The sequence below is a fragment of the Mastomys coucha genome, unplaced genomic scaffold (genome assembly GCF_008632895.1).
Source record: "Mastomys coucha isolate ucsf_1 unplaced genomic scaffold, UCSF_Mcou_1 pScaffold14, whole genome shotgun sequence".
In the NCBI taxonomy this organism is placed as follows: Eukaryota; Metazoa; Chordata; class Mammalia; order Rodentia; family Muridae; genus Mastomys; species Mastomys coucha.
The window spans coordinates 44,641,489-44,658,757 of record NW_022196896.1 but is presented as its reverse complement, the minus strand read 5'-3'; the positions used below and the strand labels follow the sequence as shown (position 1 = coordinate 44,658,757).

The 17,269-nt window shown below is 40.6% G+C and overlaps 1 protein-coding gene across 2 annotated transcripts in view; it reads right to left on the bottom strand.

Annotated features, from left to right (window-relative positions):
• Positions 1–1,418: 1,418 nt before the first annotated feature.
• Positions 1,419–17,269, bottom strand: part of Kcnb2 (potassium voltage-gated channel subfamily B member 2) — a 475,981-nt gene continuing 460,130 nt past the window's right edge. For both annotated transcript variants that reach the window (XM_031366921.1, XM_031366922.1), the window contains one exon: positions 1,419–9,309. In XM_031366921.1, the coding sequence (XP_031222781.1) occupies positions 7,177–9,309 (2,133 nt within the window). In that variant the 3' untranslated portion in view covers positions 1,419–7,176. The remainder of the gene's footprint in view (positions 9,310–17,269) is intronic.

Sequence of the window (17,269 nt, the reverse complement as noted above, 5' to 3'; positions counted from 1 at the left end):
AAGAAAAAAAGGAAAAGCAAAAAATGTAACCCATATGCTGCAAATAAAAAAGTTGGCAGCATCTTGCCTTAATGGTGATTTGGCCACAGTAGAATTTCTGGCCAGCACAAACCAATGTTTATGGGGAGTTTAGAGGGTACTCCTTTCTCTACCAGGGTCATGTAAGGGGCTGTGTCATAGTCTTCATGTAGAAGCTATATGAAATAGTTATTGAGCATACTAGAAGCCAACATTGTCTTTCCACCCATGATTCACCCCCATTCCTGCACACACTATTTTGAGTTCTTGCCTAGCTTCCCATAGTGGCAGGGATGTCGAAATGACACACACTGTGCAGTCCAGCAGAGATCTGCAGCATGGATCAAGATGTAGCCGAATGAGAGTTTTTGTGTGTTTTGGGGTGCCCTGAATGCATAGTGCACAGGGTTGCAAGCACAGAGGGGTAGCAAGAAGAAGAAGGAGTTGTGGCCACAGGGATGTCTGGAAGCTCGTTGCTTCTGACTGCATACACAGAGCATGCGCATAGTGAAGGGCAGAGATCTTGTCCCTACTCCTGGTTACTAACCACCTTTTTTGGGTAAATAGTATCCCACCCTTTGTGGAATACATGGAATTGGGAGGGAATGTTGGCAGGGATTAAGGGGCTGGACTGAAGGGCTAGCAGTGGGTGTTGGCCCTAACTGTTACATCTATGTAGAATTGTCAAATAATCCATTTTTTTTTTCTTACACTGGTCACCAAAAGGGATTTAAGGTGAAGGCAGGCAGGAGGGTGGATATTATGATACACCTCTGAGTCTTTTCCTCTGGTTATCAGAGTTCTCTGTCTTCATTCTGAAAGGCTGTTGTTCTGCCTCGTTATGCCGCCTCAAATCTGTTTCAGTTTGAAAAACATGAAAAATAACTGTAAGAAAAGCTCTCCCACTATATTGTCAGTGGGTCCCACCATTGTCTCATTGTCTGTCAGTGGGTGGGTCCCACTGCAGATGGATAGAATCTACATTGTTCAGGCCAGCATTAGGCTTTAACCAAAGCAGTAGGTGGTGTTGACTTCACTAGAGGAGAGGGCTGACAATATGAAACAAAATAGTAAAAAATGATCAATCACTTCATAGGCAGCTGAGACATGAGGCTTATGATTACAAGGTCAATCTGGGCTACCTAGACAGAGTTCCTTTTTTCTGTTTGTTTTTAAGTCATTTTTAACTAAGAAACATGATTTTTGGCTATAATATTTTCTTTCATTCATCTTTCTTATTTTGAAGTTGAAAATATCTTCACACACTGTCGCTAAATATCCAACAGCTATTGTAATTTTAAGCTGGAATGTTTAGAAATTATGTGGTGGAATTTGCATCTAAGGAAATGGGAAAAACCTTGGAGATCTTAGATATCAGATATAGCCGTTTTGTCATGCTATTTCTAGCATACTCTGTGAAACTGGATTCATATGGGAACATAATCATTTAAGTAAAAAACATCTGCTAGGCTGTAAACTGGACTAAGTGACTGTATGTGTTATCTTCAAGCAAACTATAGGTGCTCAGGAAAGTTTTGTTATGTATCAACAGAACAATCTAGAATAGTTTGATGGTAAGAAGTAACTTCTGATTTTATTCTTCATGTATCATATCTTCTAAGTATTTAAACTTTATACATGTATATTTTTATAAGTATAACATGTATAAAGGTATATCTACCAAATAAGAATACCAATTACTTACATTTAGCAATCTTCTTTTATATTTTTGTCTTTTGCTGGCTTTGAAATGTATGTGTGTTTATATACATATAATATATATATTATATACTATATATATAATACCCTTTAGAGTTACTGAGGAAGGTAATGCATGTTAATGATGGTGGTAAAGAAGGATTCTTGGATTGTATTTTACAAAGGCAAGTGGAGGACATGGCTGTTGAAAGCATGGGAGGATTGCTGCCCAGCTGCAATTGAACATTTTCATTTCTGTACATCTTAGAGTTTCTTTTATTTCCTTTCTTTTCTCTCCCTCTCCCTCCCCACTCTCTTTTTCTCTCTCTTTCTTTAAAGACAGTGTCATACTGTGCATCTCTTCATGGACTGGAACTTCATATATAGACTAGGCTGGCCTTGACCTCAAAATTAACCTACCTCTGCCTCCTGAGTGTAGGGACTCCAGTGTATACCATTATGTCAGGCTGCTGCTGCTGCTCTTTCTCTCCTTTCACTCCTCCTCCTCCTCCTCTCCCTTCTCCTCCTCTTTTTTTTGGGAGAGAGTCTTACTATGTAACTGAGATAATCTGAAATTCACTATGCAGTGACATGCTGTGTTTAGACTTGGGGTCCTCCTGTCTCAACCTTCCAAGTGCTAGGATAGAGCATGTACCACCAAACCCATTTCTCTTTTCTCTGTTCTCTATCTATCTATCTATCTATCTATCTATCTATCTATCTATCATCTATCTATCTATCTGTCTTCTATTTATCTATTTGTTACTTTGAGGAAGGCATTGCAGTGGCAAAATAACCAAATTTACTTTCAAATCTCCATAGACCTAGTGATTAAATTTTTGAGCCAAACCAAGGGAGTTTTGAATGCTGACTTTTAAACATTAAGAATTTAGAGGATTGAGTGGGGTATAATGATATATTTGTGTAATGTTGCCAAGAAACTGCAGGAAGAGAAACACTAAAATGCTGTTTTAAAATTTATTCATAATGTAAAAATTTCAGTCCTTTCCTACTAGTATTAAATTTTGCTCTAGTTACTTGTGACAGATTATTATTAGCTATTTTGATAAGAAATACATCTAATTAAAATATTTTTTTTTGTCTTGGGGCCTAAAGCAGACAGGTACTCTACCACTAAGGTTCATTACCATCCATAAAATATTATCTTTTAATTTACCAGATTACAAAGATAGTTTATGACCTCATGTAATCAGATCAACAGTTTGTCTTTTAAAGCATGAAAAATAAACTTGATCAAACATAATTATAAATTAGGCTTTATTCAGTTCATCTATTTCTTACAAAAATAGTTCTTTGGAAAAGTAAGGTAATTTATGTATGTTCTATGACTCTCTGATGAGATCACTGGGTGATTTTTTTCTGCCTTTTTGCAGTAACCACAAGTTTCTTCAGCTTCCCATCAGTGGTGCAACCAAAAGTGGCATGAGGCCTCATGGCTTCCCATCAGTGGTGCAGCCAAGAGTTGCAGGAGGAAGGAGTCCTCGTGGCTTCCCATCAGTGGTGCAGCCGAGAATCTCAGGGAGGCAGGCTTCAATGAGGCTACGAGCTGACCCCTTCCCAGTCAGGGTAGAGTACTGAACCCTTGTGTGGTTGGCATGGAAGAGGGAGATGCTTATCTAGAGTTGATTGAGTAAACAGCAAAATAGTGATGACATTCATTAAATGACGTGTTTTAGTCTGGATTGGATTTAGCTCTGTCTGCTTTTGTTTAGGAAGATCAAATGGCTTTCTATAGCCTTCTGCCTCATGTGTGTGCCACATCCCATCACAAATATTAGAGCCTTCTCTTTAGTGAAGGAACATGTATGCTATGGCCAGAATTCCCAACTGGCAAACTTAAGTGCCTGACTTGGTTCATAGCTCTTACTACTCCACAGATTTGCTACTTTAAAATAAAACTTCATATTATCAATATGCTTTCTATTTACATGGTTTTAGCCATTGAACACCCTTTCTAGTGATACATTAGAGCCAGATTGTGTGTGTGTGTGAGGTCAGGGTTGGCCACTCACCAGTGACCTTGATGGAACAGAACAAAGAACAGACTTCTCTCTTTACTGATAATTCTGAGGGCTGCTGAGAAAGAACATACCTAAGCTTCCCCACCCCAACCTTTATAACTTCAAGAGAAAATAAATTGTAAAAATTCCATGGTCAGCATAGGAATAAGAATGTTAGCAAGAGAATATGGGAACAGAAACTGGGCACCAACTCTCTTTTGCTATTAGATCTGGTCTCATCATGGTACTGTTTGCTCATATATTGCTTCAAATCAGTCGACTGTGTCAGAGTGAGGGTATTTCCAGTGAAACGTTTAGAGAACAATTAGGTCAATTTCTGGGATCCACTTGGTATGCTTAAGACAGGTAGGTCTCTCGCCTCCCCCCAACCCTGCTTTTGTCTACTACAGTGCTGGGGATTAAGCAGGGTATCATGCATGCTAGGCAGGTCCTCTACCATTGATCAGTATCCCAGCACTCAATGCACACCTGTTTCTATGCTCTTATATTTGAAATTAAAGACATCTTGTAATGCCAACATCTTGTAAGGCCATTCAAATAGTCTTTTTCATTTGTATTTATCCCTGGTCACTGAGCTAGCTAATGGTGAAATGAACTCTTAGAAGCACAACCTTCCAATAGCTCCTTCCGGCAGTCCTTCCTAAACTTGAGTGATGTTTTCCAAGGGACACAAAAGAGGTATTTAAAGTCATAAGACTGTCAGTTTTACTAGTTGATACATAATATAAAAGAACATTTTAAAATTCTGAAACAGATATGTCCTGGACTAAGTTGCAGAGTGGGCGTGTAGAACATAAAAGACTTCAAAAGGAACTCGCTTGACAGATGTATCCAGGTCTTTCTACTTCCACGTTCTTCTCTGAGTTTGATGCTGTTTGCTGAAATTTAGAGAGGACTCACAGATGCATTCTGGGAGATACCTCCTTGTATCCAGCACAGTTGAAGATTTCTTAGAAGAAAGTGTTCCTTTGTTTCTCCTACCTGAAGACATTTGTCTCAGAGGAACTAAAAAGACTCAAAGGATGAAATTTCCAAGGACTTAAAAACAATTCTTTAAAATATAAAAATGAGATAAACAGCAATCTTCCAAACAAACTCTGAGAATGAAAGGGAGAGACTTCAGAAAAAATGCTTACAAGGAAAACAGCAGAGACCGGGTAAGGGCCCTATCATGAGCATTGTGGAACATGGTTCTCAGTAGAAGCCCTGACAGATATGAGACGTGGGACACTGGCCATACGGCAATAAGTCCACTTATGAAACCAGATGAATAAAAAAAATAGATTCAGCAGTAGGAGACCTTAGAAAACAACTGCTTCAGGAGGCTGTATGAGAAAACGATCTTTGTAACTTATTTGTTATTCATCTAACAATAGTTATACCTGCTTAACTTTGTAAAACTATATATAGAAAATTCAAATACTCTAGATTTACAAAAACTGATCAACACTTAGTCTTTAGACACAAAAAGAAGTATGCATAATATAAATATCAATGATAGGTGACTAAACTCTTAAAGGTTTTGTTTTGAGACAAACATAAAACGCATTAAGAAATCCTAAGCACAATGGGACAAAAGAAATATTTTGAATTATTCTTAATACCAGGACTGCTTGAATTTTAAAATCAAAGTTTGTTTCCTTATCTGAGATTTAATGACCAGATCCTGTTAATTAAGAAATATTCAAGACATATTAGATTCTAAATATTTGGGCTATTTTTCTAAATGTTTTTCCTTTAAAAAACAAAGAACAAATTTAGATTTCCCCCCTTAAACAATGTACTTTGTAGTTTGTGCCGGCAGTTTCTCCATTTCCCTGAACTATATACACACATGCACGAAATACATTTTGCTACCGCAAAACCTGAGCATTGCCGGGAAAAACTAAGAAATCAGTAATTTGGGATTTTAAATGGGCTTAGAAATAATTTAGACTTTTTTTATTTGGATGTAAGTGAGATCCCAAGAGGTTGGAGTCATTTTGGAGACTGCACAGCTGGTAGCTGCTCATCAGTAGCCGGAGCCTTGATTTCCACAAAGCAAGATGGGTCCGGTGAACAGGGTGACGTCCAGTGCCCAGTGCCTGTGGACTTGGTGTTCTCGGTAAGATGACTTTCAGCAAGGAAAGTGTTCTTTTAGGGGTTCCAGGCTTGGAAACCTGAGAGAGCCTCCAGGCTGCTGCGGTTACTGAGTGTCCTGGCCGTGCTCGAGAAGGGTTTAAGTCTGCAAGAACCTTGTTTTGCACCTTGACTGCCATCCTAAGCCTCTACCTGTGTGAAAACGATTTAGTGGCCCAGACCTGGGCTCCTAGCACAGTGACTTACGCTGAGACCAGCTCTGTCTCTGAAGGGGCTCTACTTTTAGTTTCTTAAAAGTCATTTTATGGAATCTTCATTTTAACAGCTCTTGTATGTTGGACAACAAAAGAAATAACAGCCATGTTTGGAGTGCCAAAACACATTGTTTTAAAGGTGATTTCCAAATGTGGAATACCAATTAAAAATTTTATTTTATAATAGAACCTTCTGTACATTTTCAGCTTTATGTAAACTGAAATAGTTTATGTTTCCATAATAGTCTATGGCATGATTTTTAGTTTATAGGTAAAAGTTCAAGCTTAAATTCCAAATATAATATCTGGTCATTAAATCTTACTAATTTCCATGATTTTTAAGAATATCACAATTGCAACAACTAAGCTAAAGAAGAAAAGAAAAGAAAAAAAGTGCCCTGTAAATTGTATCCCAAATAAATGAAAATACATATAAACATACCCTCCAAATTATATCTTAAATAAATAAAAATACTGTACTCCTTTAAACTAACATAGAAGCTTTATAATCCAAAGCAAGATGCACAAAATGGGTTAAGAAGAGGTTACAATTTTGCAGCAGGAAGTCTGGACAGCTCCTCCAGGCAGTAGCTGTGAAGCAAGTACGAGTCTCAGAAACAGCCTGTCCACGCGTAAGCGACACTCTTTCATCCAGGCCTATTTACAAAGTTATGCAAAGTTTTGCAAGCCGAAAGCACCTTACTCCCCATAAGTATGGACACATGCAACAACATTTCCTCCTTTCATGTGCAAATTCTAAAGTTCATTGGGAGGTAAGAGTTAAAACTCCAAAACCTGCCTACTGTTGGAAATGAAAGGAGCAAAAATGTCAGACATGGCCGAGCACTGGTTCCTAGAGAGCACTTTTTATTTGCTCGCTATTCAGGACTCCGTTTTGTTTGTTACAAAATGCAGTCTTGACTCTTTATTTAAACAGTACTTAAACTAAATTGTTCATGCCATGCAAAAATAACATTTTATGCACTGGTATTGGGGGAGGGGTTTCTCATATTTCAGTTCACGGCATTATTAATCGCATTTTTAAGAAACAAGTTTTTTTTTTCTTTTATTGCTTTTATAACTAGTCACATGCTGGTCTCACGAGTGGGACAGTAACCTGTGTCTCCTGGGTTGGAATGAATTTCTGGGGCAAACAAGTGGTTCTCCATCTTGTAACCTTCTTGACTACTGTCCTTTTTGACTTCACCCACAGCCTGGTAAGTGTGTTGCCTACAGTTGTGGTCTGTGTTCTGAGGAGAGGAGGAGCCCACACAGCCTGCCTCTCTTAAAGGGTCTCTGGCATCGCTAGGCTCATCTACTGAGCAGTTGGGGCTGGGGTCTGCTTGGTTGTCTGCTCCTGACTTTTGGAGCTCCAAGAAGTCTTCGTCTTCTCCAGTATCTATTTCAGTGAAGCTCCTCCTTTCTCTAGAAGAAAAAGGAAACAGTTTTTGCTTGGGAAATCGTGGGGATGGTCCCTGGTAGTGTGCTGAAACATCAGCTCCCGGCAAGGGTCTCTGTCCCTGGGGGAGGGCTTCTTCTAGAAGGATGGTACTCATGTGCTGGGCAGTGATGAGCGGAAAGTCAGCTGTGATTACTGGCAGTGGCCTGGCTGTGCTGGGTGAGGTCTGTGGTGCACTGGCTCTGTTTTCCTGAAAGTTCACTTTGAGGGATCTGGACTTGAGGGGATTGCTCCCTTTCAGAGAGCTCTTAGGGCTGTCGCTGGAGCTGTCAGGTTGCAAAGGAGCATGGGAAGCCCCAGCATCAAGGTTCACAGTTATATCAATTGGGGTATAATCCATTGCAGTCTCCCTGGCAGCAGGTCCCTTATCTCTGCTTAGTGTAAGGAATGGAGGTGCCCTGGCTCTTTGGTGCTCATCTGTTCCTGGGAGGTCTGTGGGGAACTTCATCTGCAAATGAGAGGCAGAGGGTGGTGGCAGGGGTGATCTCTCAGTTTCTGTGAAGTCAGTGGCACAGCTGGTGAAGCTGTCAATGCTGGAGGTGCTCTTCATGTCCACGATGACCTCAGTCTGTGCCACAGCCAGCTGCTCCTGTGGGCAGACCACCTCTTCCATTTCTATCTCCTCCTCATATGCAGATGGCCTCTCAGGCTGCTCTTGGCAGTCTGGGTTCGGGTGGGAATGAGGCTGTGTCTTGGTGATTTCATTGTATAGCATCTCCAGCTTCTGGGCACTCAGATGCTGTGGGCTGGAGGAAGAAGTGTTGTTCAGCTGTTCGTGGGAGTCTTTTTGGCTAACCTCCTGGTACTTATTCTCGTAAGACTTGTTGGAACTTGTTTCCGACAGTGCCTTCCTGGCCCACTTCCACCGGCTTGGAGACAGGTGATTATCATCCACTGAGTCCTTGGTATTGGCTGGCTCTCCAGCCTTCTCCACAGCCACATCTATCAGTTCCATACTTCTAGCAAAGGCATCCTTTAAGTTCATAGAAACGATGCTGCCATTTCTTTTGGCTCTTTCAAGAGCCTCTCTCCTTTTAATAGCTTTCTCCTGGCGTTTTTGCTCCTTATAGAATTCAGAGAAATTGTTGACAATGATGGGTATGGGAAGGGCAATAACCAGGACTCCTGCAATGCAGCAGAGGCCACCCACAATTTTCCCTAACAGTGTTTTAGGGTAAATGTCACCATAGCCCACAGTGGTCATGGTGATGGTAGCCCACCAAAATGATGCAGGGATACTGGTGAATTTGGTAGCATCTTCATCTTTCTCAGCAAAAAACACCAAGCTGGAAAATATCATTATCCCCATGGCCAGAAATAATATTAATAAACCCAACTCATTGTAACTCCGCCTGAGTGTGAAGCCCAGAGACTGCAGACCTGTTGAGTGTCTGGCAAGTTTCAGGATCCTGAGGATGCGCATGATTCGGAAGATCTGGACCACGCGTCTCACATTCTGGAACTGCAACACACTTTTGTTAGACTCGGTGAGGAAGATGGTTACATAATATGGCAAGATGGCTAGGAGGTCAATGACATTCAGTGGGCCTTTAAAGAATTTCCATTTATTCGGTGAGGACAGGAATCGTAAAAGGTACTCCATGGTAAACCAAGCAATACACACAGCCTCTACATGCGCCAACTTCCGGTTGTCACTAGGTTGCCCAAATTCATCATTTTCTTGCAGCTCCGGAAGTGTGTTGAGAGACAGAGCAATGGTGGAAAGAACGATGAACAGTATGGACACGATAGCCAGGATCTGCAAAGGAGAAGGAGGTCCATGTTAGCAAAGCCTCTTTGTTGCTCTGGCAACCACACATGTACTGGTGGTTCTTTGAATGATAGAGAACACTATTAGTTATTTCAGAAAGGCTTTACAAAGGTCTTTACAACCTAGAATTCCCTAAGGAATATGGATACTTTATCTCTTTATGAGAAATTTTGCTAAACAGCCTCATGTACAGTTAGATTCGGTAATTTGACAGAACATGAGTTCTCCGTACCCGGCACAGTCTGAGGTGTGTGTTACTACCAATTGGATGAAGGCTCCATATGGTTGCCATTCCTTTTGGGGGGAATCATCTGGTCTCTCTTAGGTAGCTCAATCTTCTTTGCATAGTTACCAGGTCTGTGTTGCTTGAATGAATTATCTTACATGCTATATAAGATTGATAGAGAATCTCAAAGCTTTGTTTTTATAGCTGCGCACACCAATGCAGAGCCCAAATATGAAGGAGTGGCCAGGCAGGATGCTTTCTAACAACAAACACTTCTCATTGCTTAGCATTGACTTGAGAAGCAATCATGGATAGTCTTTGTCTGGAATGCAGATTTCAGCTCAGCATTACATGGGGGAAGAAGATCATGTGCTAGCTTCATTCAGGGAGACTTTTTTTCATGAACACACTGAGGAACAGAGATGTCAGTGAAGGACAGACAGACACCCCAGGCTGAGGGAAGGGTAACGCAAGAAGAGGCTAGCATCAGAAAGGATGAAGAAGAAGATCTAGTGACTGAATTTTGGAGTCTGCTACCCAAGCTGATATTGGCTACTTTGTTTACTGTGAGACCTTGGCCAAATTGTTTAACCTTTCTGTGTCTTGTTTCCCAATATGTTGAATGTGTGCAATGGTCATAACTACTTCATGGTTGCTGTAATAATTGCATAGCATGCAGACATTGCTAAATTGATAAAAGAAATCAGATTGTTGATCCAAGACTTCAGTGTAGTGACATAAAGGTCCAGAAAAGGTATTTGGGAATTCTGTAAATCCATACAAAATATAGACAGTGTAAAGGGGAATTTCCTGATTCTAACTTAATAGATTAAAGTTAGAGAGCATTGTGGGGGTGTATCCATGCTTAGAAAAATTTGTACATTTAGAGCACATAGCTCTTGGAGTAGGAAACACTCTGCCTAGTTTGAGTCAACTGGCTCTCTCTAATCTTTACCTATGTTCTTGCATGGATGACCGTCCAGTAGGAAGGAGTAACCCCTGAGCTAATGCTCTTTAACTTTGGCAGGTATCATTAGTAACAGGCTTTGTATTTATCTCTGAGAAAAATAACCAAACAGTGACTGCTTTATATAGAGACTCAGCATCTAGTTAATATTTTCAAGCACAATGATTTGTCTTGAGGCCATAGCTCAATGCTTACTAAACTGTGAAAATAAATTAGTTTATATTAGGACTTTGGACTTCTCTTCCACTTTTTGGTATGTATACATTGTGTTTGTGTGTGTGTGTGTGTTTTGGTATAAAGGTACCTATGTGCTATGGTGCTGTTTTTTTTCTTTATGCTTTTTGTCTTTTCCATAGAACCAGGTAATGTATTGTTTCTTCAGTGTACTTCAGAATTTTCTTTTTAACAAGACATTTAAAGGCAATGTGGTCTGAGGACACCCTCATCTTCTACCTTTCTTGAGCAGGGTTGCAGTTGTTTCTCTACTGTGTACAGTAGACTGGCTGGCTGGGAGATTCTGGGAGACTCCAGTCTCTGCTGCCCATTTCCCTGCAGGAGTACTGGGATTACAGATGCTTGTGCTGTGTATCATCTTTCACAGGGCTTCTGCAAACTCAGGGGCCTTTTGCTGGCATGGTACCCATCGAGCCATCTCTCCAGCCCGTTTCCTTCTCTTTATGCCTGTAAACTCCTCTATCTTGGGGTTATTCTCCTTTCTCTTCTGCTTCATTTCTATCTTACATTGTCTCTCTTCCTGTTCTTCTAGCTCCTATCTTTCCTCTGCATTCACTGTAAGGAAACTCATAAAAGCATAACGCATTTCAGAACATCCTACAGATACTAAATAAAAATGCATAGCTCTTCAGCTCCAAAAAATGGTGCTAATAAAGCAGGGTTTTGCCTTCTTTCCCCTAGAACCAGGTAATGCATTGTTTTTTGAGTATACTTCAGAATTTCCTTTTTTAAATTAGGCCAGTTGGTCTGGAGATATGGCTTAGTGGTTAAGAACATTTCTGTTTTTGCTCAGGACCTGACTTTGGCTCTTGGCTCTCATGTCAGGTGTTCCCACTGCCTCTACCTCCAGCTCCAGCTCCAGGGGATCTGACACCCGCTTTAGGCTTTTGTGGACCCCCCCCCCCCAGATACACACACATATATAAATAAAATAAATCTGGAGGGGATGGGTGATGCTGAGAGAATACAACAGGGCTGACACATGCGTGTTCTCATAGAGAATGGAGCAGCACAACATCTGCACAGGTTTAAGCCAGTCGGGGTCCCAGCACTGAGATGGGGAAGAGGGCATGAGCTCCCATCCCTAACCAAGAAGCAATCTTCAGTTGACAGCCATTTGCAAAGGGATAATCAGTCTCATGGGGTAGGTATATAAGCCACACTTAAGGTCTGCCCCATGCCCAGCAGTAGAAGGCCAACAAGACATGAACTCATTGTTTCATTTGGGCGACTTCTTTTTGTCTCATATTGCTTTATTTGGCTTTAAAAAAAAACTCACTGGCCTTTTATACTTTCCAATTTTGTGATTTTATGCTTGGGTATGCTTCTAGTATTTTTTGCTTCTTTTTTCTATTCTGTTTGTTTTCTAACAAGATAAAGTATGGAGTTGGGTGGGTGAAGGTTGGTGAGAAAGATCCAGGAGGAGATGGGGAAGGGAAAACTGCTATCAAAATATACTATATAGATTTTCAAAATCAATCAATCTATCAATGATTCAAGTCTTCTTTTTAAAAGGTGGGTCAGTAAATCCCAATAGGAATAGCTGTCTTCATCTATCCTAAGAGACTTGTGGAGCCCTAAGTGGAAAAGCCATTAAGAATGTCTATTTAGAGGAGCCTGAGGATAAAGGATTATTTACAGGAGACAAGTTAGGACTGTTCATATTGAAGTCGTCCTTTATCAGTCAACAGCAGGGCAATTCCTACACTATTCTTTCTCTGAAGCCACTGGTCATCTCTTACCTGTTATCATACTCTAACACAAGAAACCAGGTCTGCCTGTGCAGTTTTTAGGGGAGGGGACACACTCTCATCACCACATAGTGATTTTTCTTTTCTTTTTTATGATAGGGTTTCAGCATGTACAGAGACTGGCCTTCAATTCACTGTGTGGCCCACACTGGCCTCATACTTCGGAAGTTCTCATAGGCATGTGCCATCACACCCAATTCTGGACATCTTAATATTGGGATTGCTTCGATTACTCTCGTACAGATAGATACTGCACTCCGCACTCTAGACACCCTCATTGAATAGCTCCCAGGATAATTTCCATGGTGATACTCTTATTTGTCAACTTTGAGGGAAAGAAGAAAATCAGAAATTCAAATGAATCCATCTTACTATTTTAAACCTCTTTTTAAAAAGTATGATATCAGAAACCAGGCCAAGGATCATACACATGCTTGGCATGTGTTGTACCACCGAGTCATGCCTCTATTTTTCAACCTTTGGACAAAGAATAAGTAAGTCTTCAGTTTTCCTTGTGTTCAAAGTTGTTTTATTTATTTTGTTTTTAAGATTTATTTATTTATGTATGTGAGTACACTGTTGCTGTGTTCAGACACTCCAGAAGAGGGCGTTAAATCCCTGTATAGATGGTTGTGAGCCACCATCTGGTTGCTGGGAATTGAACTCAGGACCTCTGGAAGAGCAGTCAGGGCTCTTAACCACTGAGCCATCTCTCCAGTCTGCTATTTTATTTCTTAATCAAAACTTTTAAACCCAGAAATGCTGTGTAATATTAATGCAGACTATAATCTAGATATTTACAGCATGATAAAGGTGGCTTCATTTAACACTTGAAAAGTTAGCATACATATGAGATGGGCTAGAGGACATCTTTGAAGAAAAGGCATTATTGTAGAAAAAAAACAAACATGAATTATTTTCTATTTCATATAGAAGTCAATTTGCTATAAGCCATTTGATCTCCATTTGGAGGAATGGCTCATTTTAAATATCTTGTGAAGCTTGGTGTTTTCTCAGAAGGACAGCTTTTCAGACATACTCCATACATACCAAAGGTGATTTTTGTAGAGCAATAAGTCAAATGCATGTTTGTTATTTTATCAGAAAGACTTTCAATATGCTAAATGTGAAATTTTGCTCAGAACTATTGGATAAACTTCTAAACATGGATGATATTTACACTAAGTACAATGAACTCTGATGGCATGTATAAGTAAGGACATAACTGACTCAGGCTTTTCATCTGTTGTCTTAAATTGGCTTCTAGACCCAGCAGAACCAAACTGTTCCTCTCAGCTTAGCAAGTAGACTTAGGTTTGCTCATGGCAAAGGAAGTGGCTCTTCCAAGCAACTACCTATGTGATGTTGGTCCACCTTCCTTGGAGATTTGACTTAGTTCGTTGTCAAGGTCCATTTCTCACTGGCATTTAGTGGTTCCATGTTTACTTTAACATTTTTTTCTTATTCTAGTCATGACTGTAAACTAAACCAAAGGCAAGTCCTGAATGACCCTGACATTTGGTTGAATGGACAGAATTAAATTTTGTTGCTTAAGAAAAAAAAATATAGAGAGATGGTTTTGAAAATTCTTGCCCTGTGTATGATGTAAGTTATGGGGAACAGACATTCTTTCTGGATGAGTCTTTTCTCTCTTGAGTCACTGGGATGAATATTCTTGTTCTTTGTTTTGACCCAGGCACTGTAGACTGGCATGGAGTTATGGACAGGGCCCCCACACTTCCATAGTGGACACTCAAAGTTGGCCTCATGGATTTCTGTTTGAGTATGCACAGAAGCCCAAGACTGGCCTTAGTCACATCCACGTGCTGAGGTTCTCTGTAGATAATGGATCTCTTGTGGTGGAAAGAAATGCTGGGCAAGGAAGTAAAAATGCATGGTTCTGCTAGGGATGAAGACAGCGTAGGCTCATCTCAAAATGAGGTGCCCCACCTGCTTCAGAGGATCACTGACTGGATCACAAAGAAAGTCCTTTGTAAAAGATTAAGTGTGATAAGTGTAAGAAACACTGTAGAGCCTCCCACACTGGTTTTATTTTGAGGGTGGAGGGCAGATCTGACATCTTCCAGGGTGACCTCGATCCTACCATGTAGGTGAGAAAGACCTTGAACTTTCATTCCTTCTGTCTAGGCTTCCCAGTGCTGGGATTATGTTTATATGTTGCTGCGGTTGGGTGCCTTGTGTATGAGAGTAAGGGGCCAAGTCCAACTGAGCAACATCTCCAGGGAACATCTCATTTTAAATATGTTTCTAGATTTTTTTTTGTAGTCCAGGCTGGCCTCTGATTCCCAAACATCCACCTTTGTTTGCAGGTGCTAAAATACAGGTGTGTGCCACCACAACCAGCTTCCTATCCATATTTTCAACACTTTCAAGCATATTCTTTGACCTAAATAGTGATTTGTCTGTTTCCTCCTGACTAAACCACCTGTATGGGCAGCATTAGGATTTGACAGAGGTTGCTTCAGGTGCTTCATGCCTTGAAGTATGCCTATAGCTTTATAGCCTGTATCTTACATGTATTCATCTGCTGCATCTTCAATGCCCATCTGTCTGTCACACAAATAGAAATCTCTGTGCTTCATGTGGAAGGTGCCAATGGTTTGGCCTCTTTGTTCCCCTAAGCCTTCCTGCCTTCCCATGAACACATGTTAAGAGGTGAGTGAAGTAGGCTAAATGCTCTAAAAGCTCTCCAGCTCTCTGGCTTTATTTCTCTTCCTAGTGATGCTTTGGATGAGCTGTAGAAAACAGTGTGGAAAAGAATGACATAAACTTCGCAGGGAAGGGGTAAGTTGTTTAAACTGACAGGAAGGAATAAGGGCTGTGAAAAACATTCTTAGAAGCGTGAATAATTTTCTACTTTCAGAATAGAGATATAATGTGTTAGCTGTTCCAAGCCTATCAGCCAAATGCCAGCCCACTTATTGAAGGAAAGGCAGGGATTTGGTAAGAATAGCATGATTTCAATGCCCTCATCTCCCAGATTTACTCCCCAGATGACTACTGGGAACATCTAAGTGAAAAGGAAATGTTTTGAGTCCCACTGAAGGAAGAGTCACATGGTTCTTTTCAGTCCCAGCCTTTGGTGCTCACCCTTCTAAGGCTGAAGGCCACAGACTGCATAACTGCTCCTTCTTGTTCTGACATTCCCTTGACTCTCCCAGAACAAAAGAGGATCCATGCTTAAGTTCTCTCAGCTGATTCTTACATATAGGCAAGACTGCTTATGCTCCAACACCACATGAGTAAATGGAAAGATCATACATCACTATAAAAGTTCAATTGCTGGCAAAGTTCTTAAGGCCCCAGTGATTATGTGCTCCCAGAATTCACTCCCCTTGCAGTTTTGTGGTATGCTTGGGGAGGGATTGTCCATGTTCACAGTGTTTTCTGTGCAGGGAGAAGTGGGGTGTGGGGAGCAACCCTGTTTAGATTGCTTTTCAATTTCACACACAAACATTTTTTGGGGAAAGGGTTTGGATATCTTATGACCAAATTTACTATTCTGCTGGTGTCTTCTGAAGTAAGCTTACTTTTATTATCCATGATATATTTCCATATCTGAAAGGGTTAGATTTTAGGAAGCATGTCATGGACGAAGGCTGATAAGTGCAGCTTCCTATTATTCTTAGGAACTTTATAAATATAGGAGCAATAATGAGCTGGAGATGGCACTAGTCTTACACCCACTCTCTTCCTCGACAGTAACGGCTTCTCAGGGAAGACTTGGGGAGCTAAGAGTAAAAGTGGAGACTAGCCAAGCGTGGTGGAACGCAGACATGCCCTTTCCTGCTAGCTCTTTAGGAACAAGAGTCATGGACCCTCTCTGTTGACTGCTTGGTCTCCATGCATATTTAATTAATTACATTTGCTTGTTTCTGTTGCTGTCCTGGAGACCAATCCAGAGGCTTGCATATATTCTACAAGGCCTTGCTGCTGAACTCTCCCACAGTCTCCATGAAGGTTTACATCCTGACTTTCATATGGAAATGAAAGGATGTGGGAAAAGACCCACGCAAATAATCCTTTCAATGGGGTTTCATTGAGCTGGAAGAAAAATGGGAAACACAAAGAAGCAAAGATTGAAGTGTCTAGTAAGTGGCTGGCAGTGATACATGATATGACTGAGGGTGAAGAGCTTGAGTTTGAACCCTGGTTGTGACATATTGTGCTCTCTCTCTGACCGTGGACATCAGAAGCAGCTTTTCTGAGAGTCAGTAGTTTCACATAGAGAATGTGGAAAGTAAAATATTTGCTTTCTTTACCTAGACAATTGTGTTTTGAGGACAAATACAACAGAGTTCATGTTAGGTTTTCGTAAATTGTAAAGCACTAACACTATTTATTATTATCCTTATTTGAAAAGTTCCCAAATCATACATCAATTCCTGCTCAGTCAAAAGAAGAATCCAGTTCTTTATTCTGTCTGTATTCTGAAAGCCTAGACAACCCCCTCCAATATCCTACAAAGAGATCATGTTCAAGTGCATGGCATAATTAGGAAAGCCAGAATAGCAGGTTCTCAGATATTTGGTGCCAATGAACAGGAATTCCCAAAGCTGGACTTTTAATAACTGCAAACCTTCTAACATACCTCTTCTCCAGTCACCTAGGCAGCTCAGGCACTGGGAACATTTAACATAAAACATTACTTTCCTGTGTTCATTGTAAACAAGAGGTTCATGAACACTTTCTGCACTGACTTGAATTGCACATTTTACTTATGCTTGAAGAGCTGCCTTTTTTTTTTTT